At 43.9% G+C, this 22118-nt stretch overlaps 1 protein-coding gene across 1 annotated transcript in view; it reads right to left on the reverse strand.

Moving 5' to 3' along the window:
- Positions 1–22118, reverse strand: part of MAP7D2 (MAP7 domain containing 2) — a 111430-nt gene that overhangs the window by 12405 nt on the left and 76907 nt on the right. The window contains exons 10-11 of the mRNA XM_035000550.1: positions 4655–4923; positions 3919–4051 (exon numbers count right to left, since the gene is read on the reverse strand). Of these exons, the coding sequence (XP_034856441.1) occupies positions 3919–4051; positions 4655–4923 (402 nt within the window). The remainder of the gene's footprint in view (positions 1–3918; positions 4052–4654; positions 4924–22118) is intronic.

Consider the following 22118-nt stretch of genomic DNA (forward strand, 5'->3'; position numbering starts at 1 on the left):
TTAAAAAATCTCTTTTATCTTTTATTCTTTGCTATATGAAAATTAAATGACATTTAGAAAATTTTCACCCACAGATGAATGGTTGATAATAGAATGATAAAGAGCTCTAAGCAGTGAGGGAAAACCCTATAAAGTCTAACTGCTTGTTTTTACATTTCTAACATTCTTCCCGTTCACAAGTGTGTCACTTTCCTAATCCATAAAAAAATGTAAGTAATCGTACTCATCTTACAGTACGTTACTGAACGGCAACGTGACATACGGGCAAGACTGCACCTGAGGCACCTGGGTGGCTCAGTTCATGATCCCAGGGTCCTGGGATCGAGCCCTGCGTCAGGCTCCCTCCCTGCTCTGCGGAAAATCTGCTTCTCCCTCTGCCCCTCCCCAGGCTCGTGGTCTCTCTCTCTCAAATAAATAAATAAATTGTTAAAAAAAAAAAAAAAAAAAGATTCTCTCTCTCCCTCCCCCTCTGCCCCAGATCAGGACTTAAAAAGAATATCCTCCTATCTTGCAGGAACTGTGGAGGCGATTAGCCTATGTATCACCAAAGAAATGTTTTAAAAGATAAAGAAATACTGAAAGACATTAGCCCAATACTAATAGTGCACAATATATTCTACATTAGCAAAAGTTGTAGTGCCTAAAAGCAGTGCTGGAACAACTAAAATTATTAACAAACATTCTGGACAACTCTGGACAAGAGCATTACAGGGCCTAATCAGAAAGAAACTCCAGTTCTTAGATTCCTCAATGAAAGACCAAGTATGTCTAACACAAGAGTATCAAAATGGGTGTGTCAACAACAAAACTTATCCAAAGATTAATTCAGAGCACTGTTTTAGTTCTTATCCCTCATTTGATGAGACGGTTTGACTGTCCCCAAGAAGTTAATACACAAACAGTACACTGTATATGAATTAATGCACAAGCTACTTCATCTTTATCTTAATCTTCAGGATCTGAAAAGCCATTCTGTTTCTTCTGTTTTACCATGAGGACTTCAGAGGTGCCCAATGCATGCATGCGCACGCACGTGTGCACGCACACACACACACACACACACACAGAGTAAGTGACACATCCTCTTGGCCCCTAAGTCTCCCTAATCCTCACCATCATGTATAACACACATTCCTCCCCACAGGCGCATTAGCCCTTGCTTGTCCCTCCTGTTACAGACAAAATACCCTCCATTAACCATAGTGTGCTTCTCCCAAAGTAGGTGAAAACTAGGTTCTTATGTGAAGCTGAGTCCCTCAGTATCCTCTGCAAGGACAAACATTCTTTCTCTACCTGCTTAAGAAACCAGAGAACATGGATCTCGTCATTTCTCCAATGTCCTGCTGCTGCAGGCTGCCCCACCCCCTTGCCCTTGCCATCTTCACCAAGTTCCCTCTGGAGTTCACAAGACATGTGCAGTTCTATCACTCCTCTGTCTTAATTCCTGTCATCTACTCCAAACCTATCCCTCTTCCTTACCAGGTAGAAAGTACCAAAAAACTATGCACCATGGTCATCATTCAGGATTTAGCATATGCATCCCTTATCCCTGTCAATAGCCACAGGTGAGGGTCTTTGTGTAATGACCCCCATCTCTCATCCTCCAGCTCATGGCCCCTCTTGAACTTGCATCACATCCCTGACACATGCTTAGCCTTGAACTACTAAATCTGTGAACAAGGTGTGGGTTTCACGATTCTCTCTCCCTTGTGTGTTTAAAAGTTTTCATTAAAAAAAAAAAAAAAAAAAAGCTTAATCTTCAACATCCTGAACTTGCACTTCTTTGATCTGTTCTCACCCCATCCTTCAGCACCTTCTCTCCTAACCTGCTCTGGACATGGTGAATTTGAGATGCATATGGGACACACTCAGATGAAAGCATAAGGCAGCTGGGATATGGCCTCTAGGTTCTAGACCAGTGCTATCCAAGAGAACTTTCTGTGATGAGGGAAATGTTCTAGAGATTTGTGCTATCCAATATGGTAGCTGCTAGCCATGTAGCTATTGACCACTAGAAATGCAGGAACTGAATTTTACTTAATTTTACTGCATTTGCATTTTGGTAGCTGCATGGGAATAGAGGCTATGGTAGTGGACAGCATAGCCCTAGCAAGAGACTGGGCCACAGGCACAGAGTCAGAGGTCACCAGTGTGCATGTGTTATTTACTGCCTCCCTTGTACCAGGAAGTACTGAAGGTTTTCAAAACAAGAAATTAGCTTCAGAAACAGATGGTAAATGAGGCAAAGGGAAAATGAGGATAGAAGGGGAGATGGGAGCAGAGTTGCTTTAGCACATCAAATGCTCAACATGAAACCGTTGTGTGAAATGTGGGCCCCAAATCTTTTGAAGCCAGAGGAAAATTGCCGAACAGGAGGGAGCACCACTGCTCACGGAGGGCTTGTCAGGTGAAGCTGGCCAAGGACTGAGGGTTGAGTCCAGGCAACATGTGAGGGGATACTGGGTGGACAGAAGAGACCGAGAAGGAGAGGCCAAAGAAGCAAGGGCAAGCCTGACAAGGTCAAAGTCAACAAAGAAATGGATTAGGAGTCTGGCAATTAGGAGGAATGTGAGTGTGAAGTATGAATATGAGCTGAAGAAATAAAGACAGCAAGTACAATCAATCCTTTTAGGGGCTGGGCTGTGTGGGAAGTGTAAGAGAGAGGGTGATTGTTAGAAGGTAAAGAACTTCACCTTCCTAAGCATATAGCCACAATCATGTTACCTACCTGCTTAGAACCTGTAATCACCAAGGCCTGTCATCTGAGGTCCTGTGATTCATCTTTACCTCCTGTGACCTCTCTTCACACATCCTATGGCCCCCTCAAACCAGCCCAAACACACCACTCAACAAAAAGATGTGTCACTGTTGACCAGAAGGCTGGAGGTGGGAAAATCATCAGAAAAGTACAGAATTTGAAGAAGTGATAATTAAGACCTACTGCCCAGCCTTAAAAAATAAATAAATAAATAAATCAGCAAACCTGTAATTAGAGACCACAAAGGACTTGCCAAGGTCACTTAAGGATCAAGGCTATTCTATTATTTATCACTCGAAATTCAGTACCAGTCTTGAAGTGCTGCAGCACGGCTTGCTTTCTGTCAAGTTAATTCTCTCAACATATTGGGCTGCACCGTGTGATTACCCTAAAAGTTTCCTTATCAATTTAATGATAAAATCTACCTTCTCCTTCAACGTGTTCTGAATACAAAGATCAGAAAAGGCAGAACTGTCTGTACTTTGACCAAAGTGCCCTGGTACTAACAACACAATGATTCTCACACTTTGGTGAGCTATTGAAACAGGGTAAGGCCTAGGACTGTGTATTTTCACTGCACTCCCCGGATGGTTCCAACACCTCCCTCCCATATTTAAGGACCACTACTATGATGTCCTCTGTTGTGCTCCAGGAATGGAGTCCCTCTACCTTGTTGCTTGTGGACAATGACATCAGCTTCCACCCCACTTAGGGGCCTTTGGGCAACCTTCCTCCCTCTCACCTGGGGGTGCAAGTTAGGATAATTTAAGGAAAAAACATGATTTGGGAAGCAGAATCAAGATCTCTACCTCTGGAACCTCCTATCTTCAGGGAGAATCTCATTCCATGAACAAAGCTAAAAAAACTCCCTTGATAGCTCTATGAGGCCTCGCTGGTCCTAGAGTCTAAGGGGAGAATGGGAAGCCATTGGTAACATTTAGATCCAGGAGCTATGAGTTTCCAGGTAGTCTTAAAAGGGCAATGTTCCATTGCTATTAATTATATCTAGTAGAAGACGCAGTCTCCTGAACACCTGCCATGCAGACCTGTACTTCTGCCCAGTTTTTATCAATAGTCAAACCCTAGAAAGAAAGGTGAGTTGCTCTTTCTATCACAGCCTTTTACACGAGATGGCACTGAAATGCTGAGCAGCCCCATACCTGTCCTGTTCTTCCTTCTCCAGCCGTTCCTGCTCCTCCTGCTCCTTCTGTAGCCGGGCCTGTCGTCTCTTTTCAGCCAGGATCTTCGCAGCCTCTCCTGCATCAGTGGTGCCTGCTGTAGGCTTCCCTGAGGCTGCATCAGAGGAAAAGATCATGGGAAATGAAATACTGATTGCAATCACAAGGGTAGCTGCCACTTGGAAACAAAAAAGTCCAACTCAGTGGGTGATGGGAAATGCTACTGGGATGAGCACAATTAGCCACTGAGCAGAGAAGTTGCAATGGGACAGCTGTGACCCTGTGACCATATTTCCCAGTGGAGGGTAGTGGAAAGGTGGGGAGGAGAGACAGGGTGGATAGCATGATCCACAGGAGCCACCACCGCAGTGCCCATCTGGGTGAACTCACTGCATCTAGTGGAAAAGCTTGAAGGACTAAAGGAAGACCTTCTCTGTGGGAAGTGCTGATGCTGGCTGGAAGCAGCTCAACACCCCCATAAGCTACCATGACCAGTGTCAGTCCCTCCTCCAGGAGACATAGGAGACCAAGGAGAAGGATTCAGGGGCAACGCGCAAGCCTGAGAAAACAGCATAAGGGCATAAAGTTGTCCCAGGGAAAAATCTCCTTCCCTCTCTCCCTCCCACCCCCACACATGAGACTCCAACATGGATCCGGGCAGAGAGAGAACCAGCTTATAAATCCAAGCCCTGGGGCAGCATCGACAAGAAGGGCTTACCTCCACTGCTCTCGGCCTTCCCTCCTGTGGCCACATGCTTCTCAGTGACATGCTTGTCCACCACATGTTTCTCTGGGGCTTCCTCTCCACACAGGCCAGCTGCCTGCTGAGCCAGGGCACCTTCCCTTTCCTTATTGCTCTTCTCTTTCTCTGCTTTCCTCTTGGGCGTTTCCTGGCTGGGAAAGGTGGGAAAGCGGTACTTCACAGGAGACCCTGGGTATGGCGGCTTCGTATTCTTTGGAGACTGTGGATACGCTTTTGAAGTTGCTCTGGAAAGCCAAAAACGTGCCAGAAGATGATTACTGAGCCTGACCACAGAACCTTCTCTGGGTTCCTAACAGGCTTGGTTCCAAAAATCCATCCAAAAGGATGAACAATTTCATCCTTCAAGAGGAATAAGTGGAACGCTTAGCACACACTCAAAAGTCCTTGAAGTACTATCACCCTAATAGCAATATAGGCATCTATAAGATATCCCTGGTGGAAGGGACAAGATTTTAGGAAGCCCAGCCATGTCCCAACTTCACTGAAGTTTGACTGACAACGTAAGGATAAAGTGTTAGGCACTGTCCTACCTCTTTTCAAATGAATACCAGGGTTGGATCTGGCTTCAGCATATGGCAATGGATGAGCTAGCTCTTTTTTTTTTTTTTTTTATTGTGGCAAAATACACATAAGACTTACCATCTTAGCCATTCTCTTTCTTAAGATTTTACTTATTTTAGAAAGACAGAGACAGACACAGAAAGGGCAAGGGGCGTGGGGGGGGAGGGGCAGCGGGAGAGGGAGAGAATCTCAAGCAGACTCTGTTCTGAGCATGGAGCCTGACATGGGGCTTGTTCCCATGACCCTGAGATCATGACCTGAGCCGAAACCACGAGTTGGGCCATTAAATGACTGAGTCACCCAGGTGCCCTTTAGCCATTAAGTGTACAGTTCAGTGGCATTAAGTACATTCACAATGTGGTGCAACTATTACCACCATCCATCTCCACAGCTCTGTACCTATTAAACACTAACTCCCTATTCCTGCCTCCCTCAGCCCTTGGCAACCACCCTTCTGTTTTCTCTCTGTAGGAATCTGACTACTCCAGGTACCTCACAGAAGTGAAATCATACAGTATATGTCCTTTTGTTTCTGGCTTATTTCACCCAACATAATGCCTTCAAGGTCCTTGGTTCCTTTTTTTTTAATTCACCTTTACTGAAGTATGATTGATATCCAGTTCCTTTTTATATGCCAAGGAGCAAATTCATCCAAGAGGTGGGGAGAAGAGGTGCCCTTTTTTTGAGGTTCTTAAGGTTTAAAAGAATCTCTCCTGCTACTGGAAAGATGTGAAAGCTGAGAACAAGCCTACTGTCACTCAGGGAAATACTGCTTTGTTAAAATGCAGGAGCCTGTCTTATGTTGAAAAAAGGTCCATTATAAGTACACTGGTCTAGGCTTGGCTCCTGGTGCATGCTAGGTGTTGAGGATACAGGTAACAACCTAGCTTCAGAAGCTGATTTTACCCAGAAGGTTGCACAGGGAGGAAACATTTGCAGAGTTCCTTTAGGAAGAAGTAATCTGTACATAAATTGCAAATCGTCACTCTCAATCCTGTAGCAGATTGAACCATATGGAACTGCCAATGTTGAACTGTTTTTGATCTATGAAAACAGCGAGAAAAAAAATAGCAACTCAACATAATATTAAAGGCTAATTTATCACCATAGGCTTAAGAGTTACCTAATCAGAGGAGGGGGGAAAGATGGCAGAGGAGTAGGGGACCCTATTTCAACTGGTCCCGGAATTGAGCTGGATATCCACCAGACCACTCTGAGCACCCACAAAACCAGCCTGAGATGTAAGAAGATCTGGATCTCTACAAAGAGAATATTGTAGGCGGTTGGTTTTGAGGTACGAAGTGGGGAACCGTGATTCCGCGGGCAGATATCAGAGGATAAACGACAGCGGGAGGGAGCCTGGCCGTGGGGATCCTACACCGCCGGTGAGCGACAGCCTCATGCGCTCTGGACAGGCACAGACTCACAGACCGGTAGTGGCAGGGAAAGGACTCTAGGGCAGCCCCCCCACCCCCGGGCGGAAACCCGGAGTGGCGGGGTTGCGCCTGCAAACTGCAGCCCCCGGACGGAAACCCAGAGCGGCGGCAGAGCGGCGGGGCTGCGCGCGCGAACTGGGAGCGGCTGGTGGTCTTAGAAGCACAAAGGGCAGAGACGTGCCCCAACCTGGAGGCAGGACGGGGAGCGCTGCGAAGGGGCACACAACCCAGGCTGCTGCAGTTTATAGCAGCACGGACAGAAACGGAGACGGTGTGGCCTGGAGCGCTCACTGAAGAACAGACTAAGGTCTCTCTGCTCTGAGGCAGAGGGTTTGAAACAGTCTCTTCGGCTCTGACTCGCGGAAGAGATGCGGAAAGCCACCAGGGAAAGCCACCAGAGAACAAAAGCCCCCAAAACTGATTCCTGCTGAGCCCATCCCCCGCCACAGGGGCGCAGGGCAACTCCGCCCCAACAGGGTTGCCTGAGTAACAGCAGGGCAGGCCCCTCCCGCAGAAGACAGGCTGGGAAAACAAGAGGCCAGCAACCCTAGGGTCCCAAGAAAACAGGTGCATCTTGCTTGGGTTCTGGTCAATAATTCGGACTCTATACATTCCCTCAAACACCCATCAACAGAATGACTAGGAGGAGGAGCCCCTAAAATAGAAAAGACTCAGAGATTATGACTTATGCTGCAGATTTACAAATGGATGCAGATATAACCAAGATGTTGGAGATGGAATTCAGGCTAGCAATTGTGAAGACAATGGCTAGAATGGAGAAATCAATTAATGGAAACATAGAGTCTCTAAGGGCAGAAATAAAAGGTGAATTGGCAGAACTTAAAAATGCTATCAATGAGATCCAATCCAATCTAGATAATCTAACAGCTAGGGTAACTGAGGCAGAAGAGAGAATAAGCGACCTGGAAGACAATATAATAGATAAAAAGGGAAAAGAGGAGGCCAGGGAAAAACAACTCAGAATCCATGAAAATAGAATCAGAGAAATAAGTGACACCATGAAGTGTTCCAATGTCAGAATAATTGGAATCCCAGAGGGAGTGGAGAGAGAGAGAGAGGACTAGAAGATGTATTTGAGCAAATTGTAGCTAAGAATTTCCCTAATCTGGGGAATGAAACAAACATTCGAGTCCTAGAGGCAGAGAGGACCCCTCCCAAGATCAAGGAAAACAGGCCAACACCCCGGCATATAGTAGTAAAACTTGCAAATCTTAGAACCAAGGAAACCATCTTAAGGGCAGTTAGGGGGAAGAGATTCTTTACGTACAGAGGGAGGAACATCAGAATAACATCAGACCTATCCACAGAGACCCGGCAAGCCAGAAGGGCCTGGCAAGACATATTCAGGGTACTAAATGAGAATAACATGCAGCCAAGAATACTTTATCTGGCAAGGCTTTCATTTAGAATGGATGGAGAGATGCAGAGCTTCCACGACTGGCAGAAGCTGAAAGAATATGTAACCACTAAGCCAGCCCTGCAAGAAATATTAAGGGGGGGTTCTATAAAAGGAGAAAGACCCCAAGAGTGATATACAACAGAAATTTACAGGGACAATCTATAAAAACAACGTCTTCACAGGCAACATGATGACAATTAATTCATATCTTTCAATAATCACTCTCAACGTGAATGGCCTAAACGCTCCCATAAAACGGCACAGGGTTGCAGATTGGATAAAAAGACAGGACCCATCCATATGCTGTCTACAAGAGACTCATTTTGAACCTAAGGATACATCCAGACTGAAAGTGAAGGGATGGAGATCCGTCTTCCATGCCAGCGGACCTCAAAAGAAAGCTGGGGTAGCAATTCTTATGTCAGACAAATTAGATTTTAAACTAAAATCTGTAATAAGAGACACAGAAGGACACTATATCATTCTTGAAGGGTCTATCCAACAAGAAGATCTAACAATTGTAAATATCTATGCCCCCAACATGGGAGCAGCCATCTACATAAGCCAACTGTTAACCAAAATAGAGTCATATTGATAACAATACGTTAATTGTAGGAGACCTCAATAATCCACCCTCAGCAATGGACAGATCATCTAAGCAGAAAATCAACAAGGAAACAAGAGCTTTGAATGATACATTGGACCAGATGGACCTCATAGATATTTACAGAACATTCCACCCTAAAACAACAGAATACTCATTCTTCTCGAGCGCTCATGGAACTTTCTCCAGAATAGACCATACACTGGGTCACAAGTCAGGTCTCAACTGATACCAAAAGACTGAGATTATTCCCTGCATATTCTCAGACCACAATGCTCTAAAACTGGAACTCAATCACAAGAAAAAATCTGGCAGAAATTCAAACACTTGGAAGCTAAAGACCACTCTGCTCAAGAATGTTTGGGTCAACCAGGAAATCAAAGAAGAACTTAAACAATTCATGGAAATCAATGAGAATGAAAACACATCGGTCCAAAACCTATGGGATACTGCAAAGGCGGTCCTAAGGAGGAAATACATAGCCATCCAAGCCTCACTCAAAAAAATAGAAAAATCCCGAATTCACCAACTAACTCTACACCTTAAAGAACTAGAGAAAAAGCAACAAACGATGCCTAAGCCATGCACTAGAAGAGAAATAATTAAAATTAGAGCAGAAATCAATGAATTAGAAACCAGAAACACAGTAGATCAGATCAACGAAACTAGAAGTTGGTTCTTTGAAAGAATTAATAAGATCGATAAACCACTGGCCAGACTTATCCAAAAGAAAAGAGAAAGGACCCAAATTAATAAAATTACGAATGAAAGGGGAGAGATCACAACTAACACCAAGGAAATAGAAACAATTATTAGAAATTATTATCAACCACTATATGCCAATAAACTGAGCAATCTGGATGAAATGGAGGCCTTCCTGGAAACCTATAAGCTGCCAAGACTGAAACAGGAAGAAATTGACAACCTGAATAGGCCAATAACCAGTAACGAGATTGAAGCAGTGATCAAAAACCTCCCAAGAGTCCAGGGCCTGATGGATTCCCTGGGGAATTCTACCAAACATTCAAAGAAGAAATAATACCTATTCTGCGGAAGCTGTTTCAAAAAATAGAAACAGAAGGAAAACCTCCAAACTCATTCTATGAGGCCGGCATTACCTTAATCCCTAAACCAGGCAAAGACCCCATCAAAAAGGAGAATTTCAGACCGATATCCCTGAGGAATATGGATTCCAAAATCCTCAACAAAATCCTAGCTAATAGGATCCAGCAATACATTAAAAGGATCATCCACCACGACCAAGTGGGATTTATCCCCGGGATGCAAGGGTGGTTCAACATTCGCAAATCAATCAATGTGATAGAACACATTAATAAGAGGAGGGAGAAGAACCATATGGTCCTCTCAATTGATGCAGAAAAAGCATTTGACAAAATACAACATCCTTTCCTGATTAAAACTCTCCAGAGTATGGGGACAGAGGGAACATTCCTCAAGTTCATAAAATCCATCTATGAAAAACCCACAGCAAATATCATCCTCAATGGGGAAAAGCTGAGAGCCTTTCCCTTAAGATCAGGAACATGACAAGGATGCCCACTCTCACCACTATTGTTCAACATAGTACTAGAAGTCCTAGGAACAGCAATCAGACAACAAAAAGAAATAAAAGGCATTCAAATTGGCAAAGAAGAAGTCAAACTCTCTCTTTGCAGATGACATGATACTTTATGTGGAAAACCTGAAAGACTCCACCCCCAAATTACTAGAACTCATCCAGCAATTCAGAAATGTGGCAGGATACAAAATCAATGCACAGAAATCAGTTGCTTTCTTACACACTAACAACGCAACTGTAGAAAGAGAAATTAAAGAAACGATTCCATTTACAATAGCACCAAAAACCATAAGATACCTCGGAATAAACCTAACCAAAGAGGTAAAGGATCTATACTCTAGGAACTACAAAACACTCATGAAAGAAATTGAAGAAGACACAAAAAGATGGAAAAATATTCCATGCTCATGGATTGGAAGAATAAACATTGTTAAAATGTCTATGCTACCCAGAGCAATCTATACCTTCAATGCCATCCCGATCAAAATTCCAATGACATTTTTCAAAGTGCTGGAACAAACAATCCTAAAATTTGTATGGAATCAGAAAAGACCCCGAATCGCCAAGGAAATGTTGAAAAAGAAAAAGCTGGGGGCATCACGTTGCTCGATTTCAAGCTATATTACAAAGCTGTAATCATCAAGACAGCATGGTACTGGCACAAAAACAGACATATAGACCAATGGAACAGAATAGAGAACCCAGGTATGGACCCTCAACTCTATGGTCAAATAATCTTTGACAAAGCAGGAAAAAACATGCAATGGAAAAAAGTCTCTTCAATAAATGGTGCTGGGAAAATTGGACAGCCACATGCAGAAGAATGAAACTCGACCATTCTCTAACACCATTCACAAAGATAAACTCAAAGTGGATGAAAGACCTCAATGTGAGACAGGAATCCATCAAAATCCTAGAGGAGAACATAGGCAGTAACCTCTTCGACATCGGCCACAGCAACTTCTTTCAAGATACATCTCCAAAAGCTAGTGAAACAAAAGCAAAAATGAACTTTTGGGAGTTCATCAAGATAAAAAGCTTCTGCACAGCAAAGGAAACAGTCAACAAAACAAAGAGGCAACCCACAGAATGGGAGAAGATATTTGCAAATGACACTACAGATAAAGGGCTGGTATCCAAGATCTATAAAGAACTTCTCAAACTCAACACCCAAGAAACAAATAATCAAGTCAAAAAGTGGGCAGAAGAGATGAACAGACACTTCTCTGAAGAAGACATACAAATGGCTAACAGACACATGAAAAAATGTTCATCATCATTAGCCATCAGGGAAATCCAAATCAAAACCACATTGAGATACCACCTTACACCAGTTAGAATGGCAAAAATGGACAGGGAAAGAAACAACAAATGTTGGAGAGGTTGTGGAGAAAGGGGAACCCTCTTACACTGTTGGTGGGAATGCAAGTTGGTACAGCCACTTTGGAAAACAGTGTGGAGGTTCCTCAAAAATTTAAAAATAGAGCTACCCTATGACCCAGCAATTGCACTGCTGGGTATTTACCCCAAAGACACAGCTGTAGTGAAAAGAAGGGCCATATGCACCCCAATGTTCATAGCAGCAATGTCCACAATAGCCAAACTGTGGAAAGCCGAGATGCCCTTCAACATATGAATGGATAAAGAAGATGTGGTCCATATATACAATGGAATATTACTCAGCCATCAGAAAAGATGAATACCCAACTTTTACATCAACATGGATGGGACTGGGGGAGATTATGCTAAGTGAAATAAGTCAAGCAGAGAAAGTCAATTATCATATGGTTTCACTTATTTGTGGAACATAAGGAATAGCATGGAGGACATTAGGAGAAGGAAGGGAAAAATGGGGAGGGGGAATTGGAGGGAGAGATGAACCATGAGAGACTATGGACTCTGAGAAACAAACAGGGTTTTAGAGGGGAGGGGAGTGGGGGGATTGGTTAGCCCGGTGATGGGTATTAAGGAGAGCACGTACTGCATGGAGCACTGGGTGTTATACGAAAACAATGGATCGTGGATCACCACATCAAAAACCAATGATGTATTGTATGGTGACTAACATAACATAATAAAATTGAAAAAAAAAAAAAAAAAAGAGTTACCTAATCAGGTTCTGATGGTAAGGAAAAACATGATCAAATCAACATTATACTTGGTCTTGAAATGGAAACTAATCGTCAAGTGGTATGTGGATTAGGTAAAATGCAGGCCAGTTTTCCAGTGATGCTCTCATGCTAAAAGGCCAGCTACACATGCCCAGGAAACCACCTTCTTTTAGTCAAAGCCAGACTGAGGGCCACATAATGGTGTCATACTTGACCCAATGAATACAACTTGAACCTGATTTGAATTTTTAAAATTCAGCTGTTTCAATATCCACCGTTTTACTGATTTACTGATAATCAGTCCAGGTCTCACTTCCATGGTAGGCTGTCTGCCTTTATGAACAGTTTGCTCCCAAGCTGGACAGCTCTGGCCCCAGAAAGAATAGTTTCATACTGGCCACACCAACTTCCCTGTGTCATCATCCTGTAGGCTTGGGGCCACACAGAACCCCTGTGACAATTTGTCCACATGGATGGTGCCTCCTCCCTGCAGACTGTTCTCACTCTGCCTTTGGGCTCAGCTGACTCAGGCCCACGATTCCTAAGGGACTTCTCAGCAACCAGGTGTTTCTTTCCAGTTGCACCATTTAACCCTGATTTTCTAATTTTGTTCCTAGACTCTTACAAAAAAAAAAAAAAGAAGAAAAAAGAAAAAGAAAAGAAAGTCATGCACAGAATTCTGCCCTCTCCATATACGTATCCATATGTACCAGGGTTTTTCAACCCTGCTGTTATTGACAGTTGGGGCTGGACCATTCTTTGTTGTAGGGCTGTCCGTGCATGTAGGATGTTTAGCAGCATCCCTGGCCTCAACTTACCAGATGCCAATAGCTATTGTCACCCTCAACTCCAGGTTGTAACAACCAAAAATGTCTCCAGACATTGTCAAATGTCCCCTCAGGGACAAGGTCACCTCCAGGTGAGAAGCACCTGAGTGATACATACATACAGCTACCCCCCCACACATTCTATCTGTATAAAGCTGATAAGAGTAGAGCTATTCTGGTTGGAGAGGCGGTGTCCTAATCCCCACAGTCACCCCAAGTCACAACTATGGGCTTCCTGAGAGGTAAGTAGTAGTGGCTTATGTGTTTTGACAGAGAGTCACAGCTGGATCCCTCACGGCTGGTGAGACTGAGCAAAGGTGCTGGACACATGCAGCCCAGTCCAACCACATTCACTCTGGGACTTGCCTATAGCAAGCATGCACTCTGAGCTTCTCGGAGCAGTGCCTGAAGAGGTGGGCTCTACCCAAGGGGGCCTGCAGTGTGCTGGTGCCTCTGCCAGTGAATGAGGAGATGGATGAGAAGCTCTTCTGCAGACACAGCTCCCACCATGAGGGTTCCCAGGGATGGAATGGGGGGAGCGAGTAAGAAGTCTGAACTGGCTGCAGGCCCAATCCATTCTATAGTCCCCTTAGCAGCCAGAACACCTGCATGTGGATCCTGATACACCCCAGGGTCTGGTTTAAATGGCTCACTGTCAGAAGGGAATGGAATGTGATGAAGTCACACCCTCAGTCAGTATGCCTGGAACCTGTAGATGGAGATGCATGGCAGTACTACAATCCCAGGGAGAAAAGGCTGGAATGGCCTGGATGGGGGAGGTCTGACAGCCTCAGGTCAGCTTAGCCCTGAGCAGTCTTGCTTCAACAGAAAAGTCATGCAATGGTTCTGTTCACACCACAGACTGTGAGGTTCTATTCTAAGTAAATATGCAGAATTAGAACACACACACATAAACACACATACACACAAACACAACCTTTAAATTAGAGAAGTGTAGGCATTACAGATTATTTTTTAAACAGCAAGTAACCAAAATACAGAATACAATCTTAAAAATTTCCTATTTATCCCCATTTATGTAGTTTCCTACTCATCCTGTCTTGCTACTTTTCTATATGGATTTAGGACTTTTTTAGGTTCTTGCAAGAGATGCTGAGCACAGGCATCCTGAACCAGGTGATATTGGTCTGGCAGGCTCCAAGCTCTCTGGCCAGCCCTGCTCACTACTGCAAACCAAATGAAGTCTGGCAAAGTTACTATTTTTTTTTTTAAAGATTTTATTTATTTATCTGACAGAGAGACACAGCGAGAGAGGGAACACAAGCAGGGGGAGTGGGAGAGAGAGAGAAGCAGGCTTCCCGCGGAGCAGGGAGCCCGATGCGGGGCTCGATCCCAGGACCTTGGGATCATGACCTGAGCCGAAGGCAGACGCCCAACGACTGAGCCACCCAGGCGCCCCATTATTTTTTTTTTTTTACAAATTCCTAGAAATAGGTATCTTTAGCTGTTGAAAGAAATTAAGTATCGGGGAACTTACCATGCTTTCACAGAGAAGTACTTTCTCATCTACTCAAAAAGTATCTATTTGACTGCCACAATAACCTAGTGAGGTAGGTGGGAAATTACTATTACTCATATCTGAGATAAGAAAACCATAAAGTCCTAAGCATTTAAAGGACCTTTCCCAAGAGATGTTACCAGTGAGACAGCCAGGGCTGGCCCCCAAGTCATTTGATTCTTCATCTTGTTTTATAGGCTTCCCATTTTAATTTTTTAAAAGTTCAATACCTCTGGGGCGCCTGGGTGGCTCAGTCAATTAAGTGTCTCCCTTCAGCTCAGTTTGTGATCCTGGGGTCCTGGGATCGAGCCCCACATCGAGCTCCCTGCTCACCAGGGAGTCTGCTTCTCCCTCTCCCTCTGTCATTCCCCTTGCTTGTGCACTCTCTCAAATAAATAAATAAAATCTTTAAAAAAAATAAATCCAGCCACTTTCTTTAAAAAAAAAAAAAAAAAGTTCAATACCTCCAGTGATTAAAGAGCTAACAAAGGGGATTCACAAATTTTGCTGGGGTGGTAGAGACAGGTCTTCCTGGTGCACAAGGTAGGATTATATAATATTCTGAGGTTCCATGACTGGTAGGAAATATGAGCAAACCCCTCTGTAAGTAGAGCAGCAAACATAAGTGTTGAGAGAGGGCTGTTACACTTCTGGATGTGAGGTTACTGCAAAGCAGAACCCCAAAGGACTTTTTTCCTCCACATCTTGGAATCTAATTCTAGTTTCTCTAAAGCCACTTGACTCCAGCCATAGTGAACAGAGCCCACCCACATGATGGGAGGGGTCTCTGGCCTCCTCATCAGCACAGCTCAGCCAACATTCTGAAAAGTCAATGTTTATGGTCAGAGTTTATTACTTTCCAGGGAGGAAAAGAGCAATTCTATACCAAAGAAACTTGTGGATACCACCTTAAGCCAGTGATCAAAGTTACCATCACCAGTAATGGAACAACCTGACGTCATGGCCTCCTGATATGATGTACTGAGAAGGAACCAACATGCCTTCTGCAGGATTCTTGCCCCAAGTGCACAACCTAAGTCTAATCATGAGGAAACAGTAGACTGACCCAAATTGAAGGACACGCCTCAAAATATCTGGCCTGGGGGCACCTGGGTGGCTCAGTCGTTAAGCGTCTGCCTTCGGCTCAGGTCATGATCCCAGGGTCCTGGGATTGAGCCCCTCGTCGGGCTCCCTGCTCGGCGGGAAGCCTGCTTCTCCCTCTCCCACTCCCCCTGCTTGTGTTCCCTCTCTCGCTGTGTCTCTCTCTGTCAAATAAATAAAATCTTAAAAAAAAAATATCTGGCCTGTACTCTTTAAAAATGTCAAAGGGTCCTGGGATTGAGTCCTGCATCGGGCTCCTTGCTCAGCGGGGAGCCTGCTTCTCCCTCTGCCTGCTGCTCCCCCTGCTTGTGCTTGCTCACTCTCTCTCTCTCTCTGACAGATAAATAAATAAAATCTTGAAAAATCTCAAGGTCATGAAGAAGAAAGGCTGAAGAACTGTTCAAAGTTCAAGGAGACCACGAAGACAAAACAACTAAATGCAATGTGGGAGCCAGGGTTGGATCCTGGACTCAGGGAAAAAAATGCTATGAAGAATCTCGCTGAGACAGTTAGTAAAAGCTGCATATAGACTGTAAATTAAGTAACAATAACATGTCAAAATTAAATTTTGTGATCTTCCACAATTGTACTGTGGTTACACAAAAGTAACGTCTTCATTCCTGGGGGTAAAGAGTCATGATGTCTTCAACTTACTCTCAAACGGTTCTGGGAAAAAATCTGTATATGTGTGTGTCTGTGTCTGTGTCTGTGTCTATAGAGTGAATGAAAGTGAGTGGGGGGGGGCGCCTGGGTGGCTCAGTCATTAAGCGTCTGCCTTCGGCTCAGGTCATGATCTCGAGGTCCTGGGATCGAGCCCCGCATTGGGCTCTCTGCTCAGCGGAGAGCCTGCTTCTCCCTCTCCCACTCCCCCTGCTTGTGTTCCCTCTCTCACTGTCTCTCTCTCTGTCAAATAAATAAAATCTTAAAAAAAAAAAAAAAGAAAGAAAGTGAGTGGGGGGATGGCAATGATGAAGCAAATATGGTTAAACATTAATAGGATGAAAGGCATATAGGAGTTCTTTGGTATAGTTTTGCAATTCTTCTGTAGGGCTGAAAGGGTTTAAAAATAAAAAGACTTTTGGGGTGCCTGGGTGACTCAGTTGGTTAAGGGTCTGCCTTAGGCTCAGACCAAGATCCCAGGATCCTGGGATCAAGCCCTGCGTCAGGCTCTCAGTTCAGTGTGGAGTCTGCTTGTCCCTCTCCCTCTCCCCCCTGCTTGTGCTTGCACTCTCTTAAATAAATAAAATCTATTAAAAAATAAAAATAAAAAGGCTTTTAAAATTGGTCTAAACTAAAAAAAAATGGTCTAAACTCAAATTATCCTCTAGTAAAACTGAAAAAATACAGGGCTATAGACTGGGGGAATGTATAAGTATGGCTATGAAGAGGAAGCATAACTTAACATTTTCAATTATCCTTTTCAAGAAAATGTTCAAATAAGAATGTAAAAGCGGGGCGCCTGGGTGGCTCAGCCGGTTAAGCGTCTGCCTTCGGCTCAGGTCATGATCCCAGGGTCCTGGGATCGAGCCCCGCATCGGGCTCCCTGCTCCGCAGGAAGCCTGCTCCTCCCTCTCCCACTCCCCCTGCTCGTGTTCCCTCTCTCGCTGTGTCTCTCTCTGTCAAATAAATAAATAAAATCTTAAAAAAAAAAAAAAAAGAATGTAAAAGCCTATCTGAGAACAATGGTGGTGGCAAAAACAACAGGCAGATTGTCAATACAGAGGCCCTGATCCACAGTAGATGCTCATCCGTAGGCAGGGGTAACCACACCATATATGCACCAGGGAAATGTATGCAATGATGCTCAGTAATGATTGATTAAATGTCCTCAACCATTGAAGGAATCAGCTGGCTCCAGGAACCTTCCATGAGCCCATGATTCTGAGTGGGAGGTACTTATTTTGGGCCACGCTGACAACCTGGTCTTAATTTTTTCCCTTATGTGGACAAACAAAATCTGTTTTGTTTCTCAAAATGCATAATAAAGTAGAGTTAACCTAGGCTCCTGACACAAAACTGATCTCAGGTATAAGCTATCTCTCAAAGTGATTATGTTTGGCAGACTGTATTTTCCAAAGATGATCACAAAAATATCTCCTCTGACCCCACATGATCTTTTGAGTTCCTTTCTCCATCCCACTGAATCTCGGATGGCCTGACTGCTTTGACCAATAAAACACAGCAGAGAAGGAACGCTGTGACAATTCATGGCACAGTACTTAACTAGCCTGGCAGCTTCCATGTTCTGGGAGATACTTGCTCTTGGGAACACTCCCTCTTAGAACTCAGTGCCATGTTGTGAGATGCCGAAGTGATATGGAGAGGCTATGTGTAAGCATTCTATTCTGGTTCCCAGCCCCCACTGAGCTCCAGCCAATAGCCAGCATTAACTGCCAGCCAGGTGAATGGGCTATCTCAGACTTCCAGCTCAGTCAAGACAGGTAACTGCAGCCCCAGGTGACACTGAACCTATGGTGGAAGACCCCAAGTGAGAACCACCAGGTGAACCCAAGTCAAACCTCAGAAAAACCACACAAAAGACCCCAAGAGAGACCCTCCTGGTAAGCCCAAGTCATAGAGCTGTGAAAACTAGTAACAAATTGTTATTTTGTGCTACTAAATTTTGGGGGATGGGTTATTACAGCAGCAAGAGGTAACTGAAACATTCCCCATCATAATGACCGAAGTGACTTAGAATATATTTCTAAAAACCTGAAACCATTAGAGAACATTTCACACTGAAGAATTAGGAGTACAGGCAGCACTAACACTCAGAGGCAGGGACAGGTTGGACAAACGCACATGACCACACTTGATTTCCTCTCTCTAGGTTACAAGAAGAAAGCTATGCTCCATCCACATCTTTGAGAGTGTTGCTGAAGCTAGTTTTCTAAAACCCATACAAGTACCCAACAATGCAAACAATGGAAATAAACTTGAACACTTAAAAGAGCAATGACATTAATATGCACAGCCACGGAACACTGACTTAATTTATCTGAGATTCAGGAGGAGAACAATGCGCTGCCAGAGCCATTTATCACATGACGTGTCTGAGTTTCTGGATGGAGGTTCAAAAGGACTGACTAAACCACCGTTCAAAGCCACATTGCTCCCAGTATGCTTTAAAGATCACACACACTTAGTCTGCATAGAGGGAAGGCTGAAAATTCCACTCTGGTTGGGATTTTGTATGTGACACCATTTTAAAAATCAAGGGTTTCTTTTTCTTTCTTCAATATTGAACATAAAAAAATTTATAAAATAGGGAAAGTATGAAGAATGACATAACAAATACCCACACACCTAACAACCAGTTCCAAAGAAAGACATTAGAAATATTCTGGAATCTCCCATGTACCCCTCCCTCACCCCTTCCCCCACTTCCCACTCAGAGGCCATCATTACTTTGCATTTTATATTTGCCATTTTCTTACCTTTTCTAATCATTTTTACCACATTTATATTCTTAAAAACATGCTGGTTTTACACATCTGGGAACTCAATATAAATGTCACTGTTGATATTCTTTTACAACTTCCTCTTGCTGCTCAACTCTATATTCCTGAGATCCACCCACTGGTTGTGGGCAGCGGCAGTCCATTCTTTTTCACTGCTGTAGCGTTTGGCTGCATTTTCAGAACTTATTTACAGTCTACCTGACTTACCACATTTCTCAGACCTGGTTCATACCCATTGTGGTTCAGCCATTAATTTTCACCTGGGGAGAAATTATCTTTCTTTTTGAATGTCTTAAAATCAAGAAATGTGGGCGCCTGGGTGGCTCAGTTGGTTAAGCGATTGCCTTCGGCTCAGGTCATGATCCTGGAGTCCCTGGATCGAGTCCCGCATCGGGCTCCCTGCTCGGCAGGGAGTCTGCTTCTCCCTCTGACCCTCCCCCCTCTCATGTGCTCTCTCTCATGCTCTCTCTCAAATAAATAAATAAAATCTTTAAAAAAAAATCAAGAAATGTTTGCTTCTCCTTAGACCTCTCAAATTGGTGATTCTGATTTAGAGGTACTGGAGCAAACTCCTGTCCCCAGGGCACTTTTCTTTTTTTTTTTAAGATTTAATTTATTTATTTGACAGAGAGATAGAGAGAGAACACAAGTAGGCAGAGCGGCAAGCAGAGGGAGAGGGAGAAGCAGGCTTCCTGCCGAGCAGAGAGCCCGATGCTCCATCCCAGGACCCTGGGACCATGACCTGAGCCGAAGGCAGACACTTAACTACTGAGCCACCCAGGCACACCCCCCCCGCCCAGGGCCCTTCTTAAGGAGAATGATTCTGGTAGTTTTGACAATACACACGAAGTCCAGCTGTTAGAGTTTACTATTTTTCCTGCCTGCACGAGGGATGGCATGCATAGGGCTCTGAAAAGAAAGGTCATTCCATTAATTTTTCTTTGCTGAAGTAGCAGGAATATACTGTAGTACCGTAGAAGCCAGTATCACTCAACCTTCAAACATTTCCCAGGAGAAATACATGGTCCAGAAAAGAGAACATTTAAGGAACTGATTAGTAGGAGAAAAAAACCAACGAATGGCTCAGAAGGAAAGAGGAGGCAAAGGGCCTGCCCTTGGGCAGGAATGGTCCTAGCATTGCCCATACCCACCAGCCAATCCCCTCCCGCCCTCTAGGCTCTACTTTCCTTCTAGTTTTTGTCACATGGACACACACTAAGCACCTACTGTGCAACAATAAATCCAATCAGTCCCCACCCTCCCTGCAATCTAGCAGATGATACAGTGCAAGAAGCCACAGATCAACATGGCCTGCTTCCTCCCTCACTCCATACAGGGCTCTGTTCAAATGTCACCTCCCCAGAGAAGCCTTCCCTGACCACCATATCTACCTACTACTCCCCTCCACCACTCTCTGGCATCTGACCCAGTTTTATTTTTCTTCATAGAACTTCTCACCACCTGATGTTATATTTGTCATTCACTGTCAGGTAAGCTTCCCATGGGCTGAGAACACTGGGCAAAGAGGAGGCACTGAGCATGCCCATGAGGCTCTGTGAGCACAGAGAGGGGGGTGAATTCAGTTTTGGCTGGTTCTGTAGAGGATGACAGCTGAGCTGAGTTCTGAGGGATGAGCAGTTTAAGTTGGACAACTCTCTCTGCACTAGGCCTGCAACTGTCCTCATCTGCATTCCCATCTCTCTCTCCCCTCACTTGGGGTCTGTTCAAATGGAAACTGTTCTCACTCATTTGGGGATTCTCTGAAGCATACGGGACACAGGGACTTGCATTCATTCATTCCACAAATATTTATAAAGCACTTATGAGGTACCCATTACTCTTCTATATAGAGGGGAAATTTAAAAGATTTCTCTCAATTGAACTGCATTAAAAATTCCAGGATTTTGGGGCATCTGGGTAAGGCTTAGTCGGTTGAGCATCTGACTCTTGATTTCGGCTCAGGTCATGATCTCAGGGTTGTGAGACTGAACCCCACATTGGGCTCTGCACTCAGTGCACAGTCTGCTTGAGATTCTCTCTCCCTCCTGCTCTGCCCCCCTCCCCCGCTCGCTCTCTCTCTCTCTCTAAATAAAATCTTCAAAAAAAGGTCTGGGATTTTGTTTAAGTCTCTTTGGTCAGAATGAGCTTTTTATAAAATTTAGATGATGTGTCCTTTAAAATATAAAATAGCTCCATATATATATACAATGGAATATGATTCAGCCATAAAAAGAGAATAGAATCTTGCCATGTGCAACACATGGGTAGAACTTGAGGACGTTCATTGTGCTAAGTGAAATAAATCAGATGACAAGTACTTAAAGATCTCACTTACATATGGAATCTAAAAAATAAACAAAACCAAGCTCACAGATCCAGAGAACAGACTGGTGGTGGCCAGAAGGGGGGGGCGGGTAGAGGAATGGATGAAATGGGTGAAGGGGTTTCAAATGGTACTAACATCTGGTTATAAAATAAGTAACCCATGGAATGTAATGTACAGCAGGGTGACTCCAGTTAATAATACAGTACTGTAGTGCATATTTGAAAGTTGCTAAGAGAATAAAGTTTAAAAACCCTCACAAGAAAAAAAAGAAAATGTTGCACCTATGTACGGTGATGGATGGTAACTAGACTTATTATGGTCATCATTTTGTAATGTATACAAATACTGAACCATTCATTCTGTCCACCTGAAACAAATACAATGTAATCTGTCAACTGTATCTCAATTTAAAAAATATAAAATAGTTCCTGAAACACACCATCAAGATTTTCAATGTCAAAGAAATAGCACAGA

This window comes from Mirounga leonina, unplaced genomic scaffold (assembly GCF_011800145.1).
Source record: "Mirounga leonina isolate KUSES-001 unplaced genomic scaffold, KU_Mleo_1.0 Mir_101595, whole genome shotgun sequence".
Lineage (NCBI taxonomy): Eukaryota > Metazoa > Chordata > Mammalia > Carnivora > Phocidae > Mirounga > Mirounga leonina.